The 16,010-nt window shown below is 42.0% G+C and overlaps 1 protein-coding gene across 2 annotated transcripts in view; it reads right to left on the bottom strand.

Moving 5' to 3' along the window:
* LOC126198824 (nose resistant to fluoxetine protein 6-like) overlaps positions 1-16,010 on the bottom strand; it is a 304,466-nt gene that overhangs the window by 67,624 nt on the left and 220,832 nt on the right. For both annotated transcript variants that reach the window (XM_049935395.1, XM_049935396.1), the window contains exon 8: positions 8,542-8,674. In XM_049935395.1, the coding sequence (XP_049791352.1) occupies positions 8,542-8,674 (133 nt within the window). The remainder of the gene's footprint in view (positions 1-8,541; positions 8,675-16,010) is intronic.

Raw genomic sequence — 16,010 nt, 5'->3', positions numbered from 1 at the left:
AGAGTCTTCCATTTTTTCCTGGTGTGCCCTTCCCTATTCTATATCATAATGAACTAATGTCTACAGATTCAGATTACATTCTACACGCATCTCCGATTTGTGAGATAATCCGATTTGTAATTTCATGTCCTGTGTTTACATATGGGCAAACCATGGTTTTAATGAATTCCATTTTAATTTTAGTAGATGAACGTACCCTCCCCCCACACCCACAATTATTAATTTAACACCAATTTCACAGCTACGATTGATTTGTCAGGGTCACTCACATGTTCCATTTCCAGGTGCATACCTCATTATCATACACATGAACTGTAGTGAGGTGATCTTTATATCGAGAGGGAATGGTCGAAGCACACCACTGGTTAAATACGTTCATGTATAGCACAGTGCATTTTATCTTGGCAAAATCATGAGGCTCGATGTATAGGACATTCCGAGGTCGTACAGGCGCTGAACTTTGCACTTGTCACTAGGTTACGCTTGTGTTGCGAGTAACCTCTTATGGAAAAAAACACCCACTGCCAAACTTAACCGTGGTGCGCATCGAAGGTACGAGCATACAGAGAAGTCATACCTCGCAATTAATTCAACTTACGACAAGGTGGCGGAGTGGGACTGGAATGGGAAAAGCGCTAGCGAACTTTTAGAGAGCAGAGGGTTCGGAGTATCGGTAATTTTATCAGCATTTAATTGCACGGCAGGAGAAGAAGTCCGCAGTGCTGAGTATATGGATACAGGGTACTCAAACGACACAGGGTGGACGGAAACGGCCAAACTTGGTTTGGCGCAAGTATCCTTCAAAGAGACATCCGAGACAAGGTAGCTGATGGCATTACCGTACATAACGGGAATCACGACGGAACGGTCCAATCCGACATGTCGAAACCGGCCCTGAATTTTTTTTTTTAAAGGAAGAATACACCAAAAGAAACACACTGCCAAAATTTTAGCTGCTAAAAATTGAAAATTGCCAATTTATTGCTCGCTTGGCGGTTGGAGAACTGGACATCTCTTCTGTAGCCATAACAGACAGAGCATGTGCAGCATGAAACGTGAAGAACATGGGATGCAGTCAAAATCACCAACTTCTCCTGAGGACCTAGATATGTATTACTTAGTAGTTAGTTCTTCTTATATCATTCAAATGATGTCGACATTTCGTTAGAAAGTGTGGAAACGTTAGAAGAAACAGGAAATAACTCGGACGACTCCGTGAATTATATTTCGAACGATGATTATTGTGCTAATAAAGTCTAGAACAAAAATAGAGTACTTTCCAAGACAAAAGAAAACATGTGCAGTGATAGCTTCAGTGAAAAAGATAAGGCTGTAATTTTTTTTGGTTAAACAAAGGAGGAAGTAGTGCATAAAGTTAAGCACTGAGCAAAGTCGGTTTCATTTCGTAAGATCTGTACTTGATTTGTATAAACGGAAGAAAGGTTTATACAAAGTAAGAAATATCAGTCAAACTGAAACTAGCAGAAGTGTGAAATAAAAAGTATTCGAATGGTTTAGAACTGCTCGTGAGTTTCAGTAAACTGTTACCGAGAGAGTTCTATGAGACTGGGCCTTCTGAATTGCAAGTGGGTTTAACATTTCTGATTTCCAGGCTTCTTCGACCTGCTTAAACAGATTCAGGAAATTATACGGAAAAAGAAGTCGCAAAATTACGAAGCTTACTTCAAGTGAACATGCAGAGGGGATGTCATTAATAGGTAATACTATAGATAAATTCGTACCTGACATGAAGACGAAGTTTCTTGTTATCCCCTAAAATGCTGTGTATGAAGCCAATCAATCAGATTTCGGGCAAGAACAGTGTGCAAATTGCATTCGAGCGAGAAAAAAACCAGAGTCATTCGTGCAGTTGATGACTGATAAACACATTCGTATACAACAACGCCAGTGTTAAGTATCAATGAATTTCTGTTTTCGTAGTTTTATTCGGTGTTAAGGAATTCGCGGGAAATTAGGACGAAAAATTAAAAAAAGGGCTGTTTACTTCCAAAAATCTTGTAATCATGGTAACAAAATCTGGAAAAGTAGCAGAGAATAATTGTCAATGTTATATCCAAAACGTCTTCTTACTAGTTGCAGAAAATAATTCAGTTCTTGGTCTGAACATAACGTCACCTCTGTCCTTTAGGGGACGACGAAAAGATGTTAATACAATTCGGATACCACGCGGAATTAATGGTGTGATTCAGGATTTCGATTAAAAAAACTCAACAGTGTATAGTATCTTTCAGATTGTCCGACAGTACAATTTCCGAAAGCTGTGCTGTTGTCATTTCAGATTTTTCAGTGGAACAGTATTGTTAAACTTCAGTTATTTCTGCATTGTCAGTTTGCATCACCACATTTTAAGAATTTTAAAGTATACCTGGTACGCAGGACAATATGCAGAACAATGGCCATGGTCATTTCTTACGGCATTCCAGTTATGTCTAAAGAAAATTAGTAATTACTCTAAAGAGCCTGAGTGCATTAATTTTTTTTTCAGGTATGCCTGGTGTATGGAAAATGTTTGTTTTCATCATCCAATAACACTTGCATTTTTGTGAAGATTATAGGGAATAAACAAGGAACTGTTTCATTGTTATTACAATGCACGTTATTAAAAATTATCATAAGAAGTGCGCTACAAGAATTGTTATAAAATATTTAATGTCAGAAAATGGAAGTCCCAGTTGTTGGAAGTCGTCTGTAATGTAATATTATACACTGCCTAGATTTTTCCCCTTTGCTTGTCACTTGTAAGACAGTTACATCTGCAACAGTTTAACTTTCAACATGAACTGCAAGTTATTAAAAAAAATGTAATAGCGCTACGTTGCACTACGTTTTCTTGTCACGGCTGCGCCTGCCTATTCGCCGAGTCACGCGCAAGTCAGGGAGGGCTGCACAAGGTTATAAGCGGTTCTTTGTGCAGAAAAAACGAACAGCCGTAACACTGAAAAAAAAACTTGCTGATAGCCTTAGCAGATAAAATTTTGAGAGCGCGTTTCTTCGGTTTATTCGCCCTGCGGGAAAACTTTCAGGGTAGGTTTCGACGTGCTGGATTCGACCGTTCCCTTGTCAACACAATTTGGCGCTCGAACGTTCAACACGCGTAAAATTTCTTGCGAATCAGAGTTCATCACTTTCAAAATCTTAAGGATGGACAAAGAGGTGTGGTGGCCACTGGCCAGAGTACGAGTAGCGCCGATAACATCATATACTCGGCCACTTCGTGACAGACCGAGCTAGAAGGCAGGCGTGGCTTAGTATCACTCATGGATGATTAACTGTGTATGACCGTATTCATGCATGCATCTATCGTAGTGATGCTTTCTAAGCTTAGAACCATAAGTATAAGACAATTAATCCTTTTGTTATCTTGCTACTGATAAGAAACCACCACTAGTTGGCCACTTGGGTCAGCAGAATAAACTACGGTTACAAGCAAGTATTTCATTTGTAATTATGGCATCAAACCCAGCATTATTAAAGTCATGTTATGACATTTCCACACAAAGTCTGTTGGTGACCTGCTAGTGTTACCATATGCTAATTTATCTGGTTTTACCTCTTATCCTGGTGCGAACCACTGGGAAAGTCAGAGGCCAAAGAGACAGATGCAGGTAGTCGTGTGGTAACGTGTAAAGTGGCGCGTCTGGAGTCGCAAACAACACACGTACTAAAATAACAATAGCCACAACAAGCACTGATGAGCCAGAACATTACGACCACAGCCCACCTCGAGGTTACATGCTGCCTGGTGGCCCTCAGGGCACTTGACGCGGTAAGAGAAGTATATGAGCGAGCAGAGACAAACGGGGAGTCTTCTAGCGACGACAAGTGGCGCAAATACGGAAATCAGCCGACTTAAGCGACTTTAACAAAAGCTAGATTGTCGTGGGCCAGTGCCTGGGAGCGAGCATCTCGGAAACGACGAAGCTGGTCGGCTCTTCGCTACTCTCGTGAGGATCTATGAAGAGTAGTTGAAGAACACTGAAAATACGAATAGGTGACAAGAAGTTGGACGTCCATATCTAATCAAGAACATAGGGATCGGAGGTTTGCCCGCTCTCTAAAGTAGGTAGGGTCAAGCAAAGGTGTTTTGAAGCACACTGTTCAGTGCACAGTGCTGAACATGTTGCTCCATAGCAGAGGACGCCTACGTGTTCCCACGCTGACGCAACAACTTCATCAATTACGATTACAGTGGGCGCGAGATCTTCGCGATTGGACCGCGGATCAATGGAATCGTGTCGCATGGTCAGATTAATCCCGTTTACTGTTGTATCAGGTCGATGGTCATGCCCTGATACGTCATCATCTAGGCGAACATGCAGCGCACAATGGACGCAGGCAGGTGGGAGCAGTGTTATGTTATAGGGGACATTCTCCTCGGCTTCTATGGACTCTGTGGTAGTAATGGAAGGCACCATAACAGCTTTGGACTACATGAACATTATTAGGGACCATCTGAACCCTTTATGCTTGATGTCTTCCTCAAAAGCGATGGAATCTTCCATCAGGATAACTATCCGTGTTACAAAGCCACACCCGTGCTGCAGTGGTTTTTAGGAGCATGGCAGTAAACTCACGTTGATGGTTTTGCCATCAAATTCGGCTTTCCAAGTAAAACAAATCGCTCTTTCCACATTCTTAAAATGAGAAATTTCATTCTTGAGTACTGCTCAAGTGTTTCGGATCGCTACCAGGTCGGCCTAAAGGAAGACACCGAAAAAATTCAGAGGGATGCTGCTAGATTTGTTACCGGTCGGTTCGATCAACATGCGAGTATTATGGAAATGCTGCGAACCCAAATGGGATTTCTTGGATGGAAGGATACGCTCATTTCTCGAAACATTACTGGGTAAGTTTGCCACAGAGAGCGGAAGTTTTCTACTGCCAACAACGTACGCTCCGCATGAGTACCATGAAGAAAAGATAAAGAAATCAGGGCTCGTATGGAAGCATATAGATAGTCGCTTTTCCTTCGCCCCATTTATTAGTCTAACAGGAAAAGGAATGACTAGCAGTGGAACAGGGTACACTCCACCATGCACCATATGCTGGCTTGCATAGTATGTATGTAGTGTAGATCATTGTTGTTGAAATGGGGCGCGGCCAAATGCCGCAGATTATATCAGTGAATAAACGGCGCACAGTTCCAACAAATCAACAAATCACTCGCTAATCGAAGATATCTGTATGGTGCGAAAATTTGCATTTGACCCTAAAAAATGAACAGTGTGAGGTCATCCATGTGAGTGCTAAAACGCATTCGTTAAGCTTCTGTTACTCGATAAATAAATCACATCTGAAGGCCATAAATTTAACTAAATACCAGGATTTACAATTACGAAAAACTTAAATTGGAAAGAACACACAGAAAATGTTGCTGGGAAGGCAAACCAAAGACTGATTTATTGGCTGAATATTTAGAAGATGCAACAGATCTACTGAAGAGACTGCCTACACTACGCTTGACCGTCCTCTTTTGGAGTACTACTGCGCAGTGTGGGATCCGTACCAGATAGGATTAACGATGTACATCGAGGAAGTTCAAAGAAGAGCAGCACCTTTTGCATTATCGAGTAATAGGGGAGAGCGTGTAAGGGACATGATACAGGATTTATGGTGGACACCATTAAAACAAAGGCGTTTCTCGTTGCAGCTGGAGCTTCTCACGAAATTTCAATGACCAATTTTCTCCTTCGAATGCGAAAATACACTACTGGCCATTAAAATTCCTACACCAAGAAGAAATGCAGATGATAAACGAGTATTCATTGGACACATATATTATACTAGAACTGACATGTGATTAAATTTTCACGCAATTTGGGTGCATAGATCCTGAGAAATCAGTACCCAGAACAACTACCTCTGGCCGTAATAACGGCCTTGATACTCCTGGGTATTGAGTCAAACAGAGCTTGGATGGCGTGTAATGTTCAGCTGCCCATGCAGCTTCAACACGATACCACAGTTCATCAAGAGTAGTGACTGACCTATTGTGACGAGCCAGTTGCTCGGCCCACCATTGACCAGACGTTTTCAATTGGTGAGAGATTTGGAGAATGTGCTGGCCAGGGCAGCAGTCGAACATTTTCTGTATCCAGAAAGGCCCGTACAGGACCTGCAACATGCGGTCGTTCATTATCCTGCTGAAATGTAAGGTTTCGCAGGGATCGAATGAAGGGTTGAGCCACGGGTCGTAACACATCTGAAATGTAACGTCCACTGTTCAAAGTGTCGTCAATGCGAACAAGAAGTGACCGAGGCGTGTAACCAATGGCACCCCATACCATCACGCCGGGTGATACGTCACTATGGCGATGACGAATACACGCTTCCAATGTGCGTTCACCGCGATGTCGCCAAACACGGATGCAACCATCATGATGCTTTAAACAGAACCTGGATTCACCCGAAAAAATGACGTTTTGCCATTCGTGGACCCAGGTTTGTTGTTGAGTACACCATCGCAGGCGCTCCTGTCTGTGATGCAGCGTCAAGAGTAACCGCAGCCATGGTCTCCGAGCTGATAGTCCATGCTGCTGCAAACGTCGTCGAGCTATTCGTGCAGATGGTTGTTGTCTTGCAAACGACGACATCTGTTGACACAGGGTTCAAGACGTGGCTGCACGATCCGTTACAGCCATGCGGATAAGATGCCTGTCATCTCATCTCGACTGCTAGTGATACGAGGCCGCTGGGATCCAGCACGACGTTCCGTATTACCCTCCTGAAGCCACCGATTCCATATTCTGCTAACAGTCATTGGATTTCGACCAACGCGAGGAGCAATGTCGCGTTACTATAAACCGCAATCGCGATAGGCTACAATCTGAACTTTATCAAAGTCGGAAACGTGATGATACGCATTTCTCCTCCTTACACGAGGCATCACAACAACGTTTCACCAGGCAACGCCGGTCAACTGCTGTTTGTGTATGAGAAATCGGTTGGAAACTTTCCGCATGTCAGCACGTTGTAGGTGTCGCCATCGGCACCAACACTCATCAAAAGTATCTGAACCCATATCAGTGGATTTTAATATTGGATGTTTTTACCCTTCATCTTTTGACAGCTTGAGCTCCACTGGGACACTTTCAATGTGGTGTCTGAAGGCTTGTGGAGGAATGATAGCCCATTCTTCCCCCAGAGCTGAAACAATAGAAGGTAGTGATGTTGGACGCTAGGGTTTCGAGCAAAGTTGACGTTATAACTCATCCCAAATATGTTACACTGATTTCAGCTTGGGACTCTAGGCAGACCAGTCCAATTCGGGAATGTTACTTTTCACAAACCTTTGCCTCACAGATGCTTACACGGTACGTTGTCATGCTGATATGGAGAGTCATCGTCATATTCCTCCACAGTACACAGTATGCATGATGTAAAATGCGTTCATATCCTTCTGCATTTAGCGATTTTTTAATTGCTATAAGGGTATCACACCCTAAGCACGAAAAACATCCCATACCACAACGCAGCTATCTCTGTACTTCACTGTTGGCACAATGCATGATGGCACGTAAAGTTCTCCATCCACTGGCGAAACCCAAACCCTTCGAGAGGGAGTAGCGTGATTCATCACTCCAAATCGCTCGTTTCAGTGTTCGTAAGTACGTGAGATCTGCGTGGACTATGTTTAGCTGTGGTTGTTCCTTCGCGTTTCCACTTGACGATCACATCACCAACAGTGTCGACTTGAGTAGCTGTGGAAGGTTTGAAATTTGCCTGATGGATTTGTTGCTCAGGTGACATCCGATGACTAGTCCACATTCGAAGTCACTGAGCTCTCCTGACTGACTCATTCTCTTGTTACAGCTTCTCTACTTTATACTGACAGTTCCGTGTCTTGTGACACGCCCTGACTGACTCATTCTCTTGTTACAGCTTCTCTGGTTTATACTGACAGTTCCACGTCTTGTGACATGCCCTGACTGACTCATTCTCTTGTTACAGCTTCTCTACTTTATACTGACAGTTCCGCGTCTCGTGACAGGCCCTGACTGACTCATTCTCTTGTTACAGCTTCTTTACTTTATACTGACAGTTCCTCATCTCGTTACACGCCCTGACTGACTCATACTCTTGTTACAGCTTCTCTACTTTATACTGACAGTTCCGCATCACGTTACACGCCATGACTGACTCATTCTCTTGTTACAGCTTCTCTACTTTATACTGGAAGTTCCGCGTCTCGTGACACGCAGTGATTATATCTGCATTAAATACGGGGTACTTTTGATCGAATGGCGTGTGAGCAATGGTGAACAGTCATATATCAGCGTAACTTCCCAATAATTACGGTGAAATCCACGCCAACATGATGGACGACCTCCGTAATTAGCGCTAAAGGAGCACTACCAGTACCCCACACGTGGTAAGCATCTCGTAATTCAGCAGCACGTGAGTCTACTGTTTATGCTGCTCTAATCTATATTTTGAAAAGGAACATTTGTCGATCGAAATCTTATGAAACGCCTTATATTTAGAACATACTCGTCAGGATATTAATTTCTAGCTACTCACCTCATTCATCCGGCACTTCTTGTCTTTGCTGTAGAAGAGGACCCAACCAAGACCCACACCAGTCACATAGGGCACGATCCTCGAGTATGTGGGCACGTACATGAGCGACACGTACTCCGCCCACTGCTCGTGTCTGTAAATTTCGTTAACATAGTATGAGATGATCGAAGAACATCACAAGGAATTACATCTATAGGTAATCGTTACGTTTTCCTCGTACTCTGTCAGAAGAGAATAAAAGCATAATCACCGTTTAACGTTTCTTCGATAGCATAGCTACCACAATCGAAGCATTACTTCAGTCGCAGTAGGACAGAAAATTAACTACAATTTTATCAAAGACACTCATCTCATGTGATCTGGGAAGGCCATGTTACATCTTATTTTCAGTAGTCCGACTTGAATCCGAAGGAAGATTTTGCAAAATGTGAGTCGAGTGTTTTGGCTGGAGCACCACCGTCAAAGTAGGTGTCAAAATCTTGTTCACCTACAGAGACTCTTGTAAATATCAGCAGGATGTAAGAACCTCAAGCCAATTATCAACAACCGTCAACGTGAAGGTAGCCTCAATTAAAATAGATCCATGGCGTAGTCCAGTGGCAACACCAGACCTCAGGTGTGAAGACTTTGGTTGGAGGGCAAACCGACAGAATCGAGACCGCCTATCCAAAAAGTCAGGAGACTTATCTTATTCCTGGCGTCTAAGCGTCGTCAACGGAGTAACTACGTGGCAGCTTGAACTAACAACTGTAAACAAAAGATGTAAATTCGACCAGCCAGCTGTGAGCAGGCAGTTTTAAGTAGAGGACGTGCGGCCATACTTGCTGAACGTTGTTGCGTCACAAATCTCAATGAAGCAAGATCTCTACATCAAGTGTTCAAGACAATCTCTAGACTCTCTTGAAGAAGAGAAAAATGTGTGCAAAATTTGTCCCACGTATCTTTACTGCCAAATAAAAACAACTACACGTGGACCCCTGCCGCGACGTGACTGAAATAAACACGCTGACGGTTCTTTTCTGGAAAAAAATCATCGGGGAGGTGACGAGACTTGACGTTATCAGTACAGACCTACCACAGAACGACAAAGTGCATAAATTCGCACTTCGACGACAAACCGAATTTCAAGCCAATGTGAAGCGCGAATTGAACATCTGACAGTTTCACAAGATTCTACGAACATTCTGTGCACTGTACTCAAGTGAGAGGAGACTGAAGAACATATGAAGCATTAAAATCACCATATTAAGAGTTCTCTGTTTTTTATTAATCTAGTTTCCAAACTCTTTGGACTAATGGATCATGTGCTGTCCACATCGTTTTAGAGTCAAGCAAGTCAAGCCTGGCAGCCAAAGCATGCAAGTATGAAGAGATACTTTTCAGAAATATCGTAATGACAGATTGATGATATGGTATGCGCTTGAAATTGTCATTTAAAGACGTCATTCTAATTGGGTCATCGAGCTCGCGAAGTCCTTTGAACCTATTATTCTGGGGTCCGCTAGTGTCGTCAACAGTTATGGCTCTGAGCACTATGGGACTCAACTGCTGTGGTCATAAGTCCCCTAGAACTTAGAACTACTTAAACCTAACTAACCGAAGGACAGTACACAACACCCAGCCATCACGAGGCAGAGAAAATCCCTGACCCCGCCGGGAATCGAACCCGGGAACCCGGGCGTGGGAAGCGAGAACGCTACCGCACGACCACGAGATGCGGGCCAACAGTTATGGACGATACTGTTTTCCACCCCCCATACTCCGTCCCACTAAGGTAATATATATACTACAAAATGAGTTTCGGGCTTTTGGGGCATGAATATTATTCTGTAGGTGCTGGGTTGAGTACTTTGAGAACTTGTGTTAAACTAAGCTGTGTGCTTTCACAACATGTTGTCTACATGGATCATACTTTGCACTTCCAGAAAAAATTGATACTATTCTATACAGTCCATTAACATTAATGTGACCACTGATTATGTTCCATGTCAACGTGCAATAATCACTCACAGATCAAAGGTGGCAGCACTAGAGTGGAGAGCAAATAAAGCATGTCTGGGGACACAGAGAACAGTGCAGCCATTGTCGTAATGTGGGAATGGGGCGATTTATCTGGTGTCAAAAAGGGCTTCATCATAGGCTTTCTGGCCAAGGATGGAAGCTTTACGGAACCTACTAGATATGTAAACTGTTTGTGTGCTGCCGTGGTTAATGTACTCTGTGCATGGCAAAATGGCGCTATCCCAAACCAGCATGGTGCACCGGGAGCTATATATGACGGAGGTGAACAGTGCCTGTGGAGATGTGCATGGGAGAATAAATGCGCAACAGCTATGCAATTGATCGCTCAGATTAATCAAGGGGGCTACCTTAGTGTGTCCTCAGCGATCGTCCAATGAATATTGGTGCTTATGCGTCTGCACAAAAGCACTTAGTTTATGCATCCATGCAGACTGCTGTTCATCGACGATGAAGGCTGGAATGTACATGCCAATATCTCAACTGGACGCCCACATAGTGGCGATAGACGACCTTTTCCTATGAATCACGTTCTATTCTTCATCAGACAAACGGCCATTGGCATGTATTGTGTGTGACAGTAGCAGAGCTTGGGGGATGCTAGCGCATTTTGTTAGTGCAGGTTGCCTACATCAGGGGCAGGTATGCACTCAGGGGCAAACCTGTCAAGTGCGTTTCCATTTCAGCCTATTGGTCTCCTTTGATTGACAGGTACTTAACCTATTGTTCTTCTAAGTGCTTTTCCATGTCACTGCACTTAACCTGTTGCCCCCACCCCCTCCCACTCCCCTCCCCCCTCAGGAAGGGGATGCTGGTACATTTTGTTAGTGCAGGTTGCCTACATCAGGGGCAGGTATGCACTCACAGGCAATGCTATTGTCCTTCTTTGATTGCCAGGTACTTAACCTATTGTCCTGTTAATTGGTTTTCCATGTCACTGCCATTAATCTATTGTTCCTCGCACTGCTCCCCCTCCCCCAACCCCCTCCTCCATCACTCCTACAGGTACACTTTCAGGTCTGAGTTACTAGAATAGGCCCCTCTCACTCTTATCAATTTGATTGACTACTTAATTAAATTTACCAATTAGCTAACCTCTCTGGTGGGAAAGTGCCACACCTCCCAGGCGGTAAATTCAAATTTTGTCATATTTTCGCGAGTGCCACGCCCACCTGGACTTGGAAGGAAATAGTTAAAGTCTCCACCACGATTCTCAACCGGCCGCAACGTCCCCTTACCAACCCATGTTGGTGGGCTAACATGTACTAACGTTCATTAATGTATGTGACATTTTTATCTAGACAAATAAAAACACAAACACAAATTTTACATTCTAAATATATTTATTTATTCACGATCTAAAATTATCATCAGCATGGCAAAAAGTTAAGTTAATTCTTTTGTAAATGGTGCAACAGCAGTACAGTATTTGGAAAATAGCTGCTTCTTGTATCCCTCAAATTCAGCACGTATATCTCGTAATGTTATAGGTGCATTGCAATAGTACAGACACGTATTTTACGTTCGATATTTGGTACACCAGCAGATGGGACTGGGTCCTGGGACCCTCCACGAGGCAAGCATATACATAGATATACAGAAAACAGAGCAAACGCACTCCGAATGTGGAGGTGACTGGATACATTTGAATACAGATCTATATTACTCCCCCCCCCCGCCCCCCCCCCCACCCTCCCGATCAATGCATTTGGAGTAGGCGTTGGCAGCTGTGCTACATTTACAAGCAATTTTAGAACACAAAACTAGAAGTTATGTCATGATCGCATGGGTAGGTCTGACCTAAATTGATTGAATTGCGAAAAATGAGGAGCTAATAGGCACAAATTGACCGAATATAGACCCAAATGCGGTGAAATTTAGGAAGTACTTTGCTATCTTCTGGTTCGCGCCGAACAATTTGTATATGGGACCAAATATGTGGCAGCAGGAGGAATCCAGGAAAACGTGGACATCGAAACGAAGGGTATAATGGAGGCAGCATTGAGGAAGCATTATACTGTATGTCTATTGAGGTACCAGTGATACACGCGAGTTGACCACTGTACCTGATGCTTTTTGGGATGACAGAACTATTCATTTCTAAACTTACTTCCACTTGCGTTAAAGGATAACAGAGAATGGACCGGGTGATCGATTGAGATGGAGTTGTAACGAGGTACGATTTAATGGCAGACAGATTCGTTATAGAGAAGGATAAGTTGATGGAGGTCAATTTTTTTCCCAGTGTTCTTTCCAGATGCATCTGTCATGGGACATAGCCTGCGTTCTACTTGAATACAGCTACGTGTTCCGTATGTGCTTTAAAGCACTGTCTTCTTGTGATCGTTAACAGTAAACCTGTCGGTCATCAGAGGACTTCCATCTCATGTGCGAATAAACTTGACACACTCGTCTAAACGAGCTTTGATTTATGCGATCTCGCTTGTCGCATCTTGTGTGTAAAATCGAGACTTTAGCGTCATAACTAAGTTAGACGTATGAGCTTGTGACGCGCTACAATCCCCGTGTACACATTTGTCCAAGAGATGTTGTGTTTACAGAGTTAGTGGGGAAATGACTTGTAATTTTCTCATGTCAGACGCTGCTGCTATGCGTTTATCTGTTTCCTTGTAGGATGTATGCCTTGCTACTAACTATCATTTTATATAGACCTGATGCATGTATAGTATAATTTTTGAACTGTGATCGGATGTGAACAGTGGACACTATACGTCTCCGCAGAGCTATATTGTGCTCGTATGATGTAAAGTAAATGTTTTACGGAAGTAGTTTCTTCGATTTATGATTCCGTAAGTTAGTTCAGCGTAGAAAAACTGTGAAGAAGGATGTATGTCTGATAGGCTGGAAATGTATTCGATACAAATTTACAGCCCATTTTTAAGTGCAGAACGTTGTAGTCCTAGGAGTGCATGTGTTTATGTTCTCTCTCTTACCAATACCTTCCAGTTACAGATCCTAGACTCTAGAACAATAATTTAGAGTTGATAGCTTCGTTGATTTAGGTAAAAATGTGTTCGAGAATTAACTGTGAATAGGATAACTGAGTAGTCATCTATCCATGTTATCAATGATACGCACAAAGTAGAGAAGGAATGTTTAGCTAAGATACTGAAATTGGGGAAACATGCGATCACATATCGTCTCGAACTGCATCACATATAAAAATAAGTCTTTTCTTGTTCTTAATTGTATGCTATTACATTACGGCACTTTGAAATCTGTTACTATACATCGATAAGGAGTGCTAAGCTCTTCGACATGGTCACATCTCGAGAAATCTCGTGCACTTGGGCGGATTAGGACTTGGAAAGCTCTATTCATTCACGCGACATGGAGTGTAGCGGTCTTCTTCTGATTGGTTGGAGATTAATTCTCTAACGGTGCTAGAGGGCGGGTTGGTCAATGACTATGTGAGGATGGTCTTTTAACCTAAGATGGAGAGAATGCTCTGTGACTCCCATACACAGAGAGATGGATCGTAAATTAAGTACTATGCTCGAGGTCTTATAGTAGTTGAGAATTGAGAGACCTAGCGCATTTTTCATACAATCAAAAAATCACAATAAATCAAACATTTCTCGTAATTCACACACAAAAATCAGAAATAAATCGATTATTTTTATACTTGTAAAAAATCTCGATTTTTTGCGCCAGCCAAGCCTGCACGAAAAATCGCAAAATAAAAGAAAACAAGAAAATTAATTAAAAATAACATCAATAACCTTAAAAAGTCAACCATTTAATCAAAATCTGAAAAATCACCCTGCACAAGCCCGCATCAGCCTGAACGAGCCTGCACAAGTACATATATAAGTAAAAGAACATTATTGATTCATTCATTGGATAAAAGTATATCATGCATTGGTTTACCAGTTTTCGTTTCTTTTAAACCTTTATATGTGAAGAAAATATTTTTTTCATCATTCACTGCTTTCAGAGTATGTTTGTCAAATATCTTAACATATCTGTCTGGTAATGTAATTTTAAATTGTCCATCTAGGATACACTTAACTTTCTTACCGAAGTTAGTATCAGCAATTTCAAAGTTAGATGCTTTATACATTCTATTAATCTCAAGTTCATTCAGTATTATAAACTCATATGAGTTGTTTAACTTAGCGAACAATTGATTATTCATTTTTGTTTGTATTTATACAGGAAAAAATTTATTAAATATTTATTAACAAATTTCTTTCTTAATAAATGGAGGTGACTGATCAAACTAAGAAATGTAAGCGCTGTCGCGACATCAACGATCTAAAGAGTTTCCATTCACATAAGTATACAAAAGGTAAGCGCACTCATATGTGCATAGAGTGTTACAAAGAATATAACAGAAGAGATTATTATCAAGCAAATAAGAACAAGAAGTTAGATAAGGTACTTTGTAGGTGTGGAAAATATGTATGTGCCTTTTATTATGAAAAGCATTTAAAATTACCATACCACAATCTTATAGAAAATTCTCTTTCTGAAATGGCAAAACATCCTCACCAAATACCCTGTTTCAGGTCTCTGTCCCTCTGTATGTCAGCTCTGCATGGAGACCATCTCTGAGTTAACAGAGCACTCCATTAATTCGGGCTGAAACACATCACCCCTCTTTAGGACAGGTTTCAAACCTGCCCGGGGTGATGATGAGTCATACAAAGGCGAGGGTGAAAAGGTTTTAGCCAAATGGCTAGCTCTCTCTGCACATAACGCTTTAATGACCTCCAGTAATGGCCGCTCCCTTCGGTCAGCGCACTATACAGAGTTTGGCTGACAGTAAGAAGCTCGGACATTGTATATATAGTTGGTATTCGACTGACGAAGTTGTTTCTAAAATGTGGTTAATTTAAGTCAAAAATTAAGAAGTAGTAGACTTTTTATGGTATTTATAACAAAAAAATGGCTCTGAGCACTATGGGACTCAACTTCTAAGGTCATTAGTCCCCTAGAACTTAGAACTAGTTAAACCTAACTAACCCTAAGGACATTACACACATCCATGCCCGTGGCAGGATTCGAACCTGCGACCGTAGCGGTCACGTGGTTCCAGACTGCAGCGCCCAGAACCGCACGGCCACTTCGGCCGGCTGTATTTATAACACATCAGTTTCCTAGTATGAATTAAAATGAACACCTTCTGAGTAAGAGAAAGGTTTTAATTTTACTTATTAAAGAAATAATCAAATTAAAAGTATGAGTTGTGCCCCTATATTTTCCCTATATGTATGTATGTGCTGCCATCTCTTGTGTAAGTCAGGAAACACTTGATCTTAGAGCCTGAGCATTTCTATCTGTAAAGATATTCTACTCAACATGATCCACAAACACTTCTACCTGTCAAGATATTCCACACAACTCTCGACTGCAGTTGGCATGTCAGGCATGTAAAATTAAATTTTGTTTTAACTTTTTTATTTTTAGAGATAAATTCTGATTGC

Source organism: Schistocerca nitens, chromosome 8, assembly GCF_023898315.1.
Source record: "Schistocerca nitens isolate TAMUIC-IGC-003100 chromosome 8, iqSchNite1.1, whole genome shotgun sequence".
Classification (NCBI taxonomy): Eukaryota; Metazoa; Arthropoda; class Insecta; order Orthoptera; family Acrididae; genus Schistocerca; species Schistocerca nitens.
This window is presented reverse-complemented; position numbering and strand designations above follow the sequence as displayed.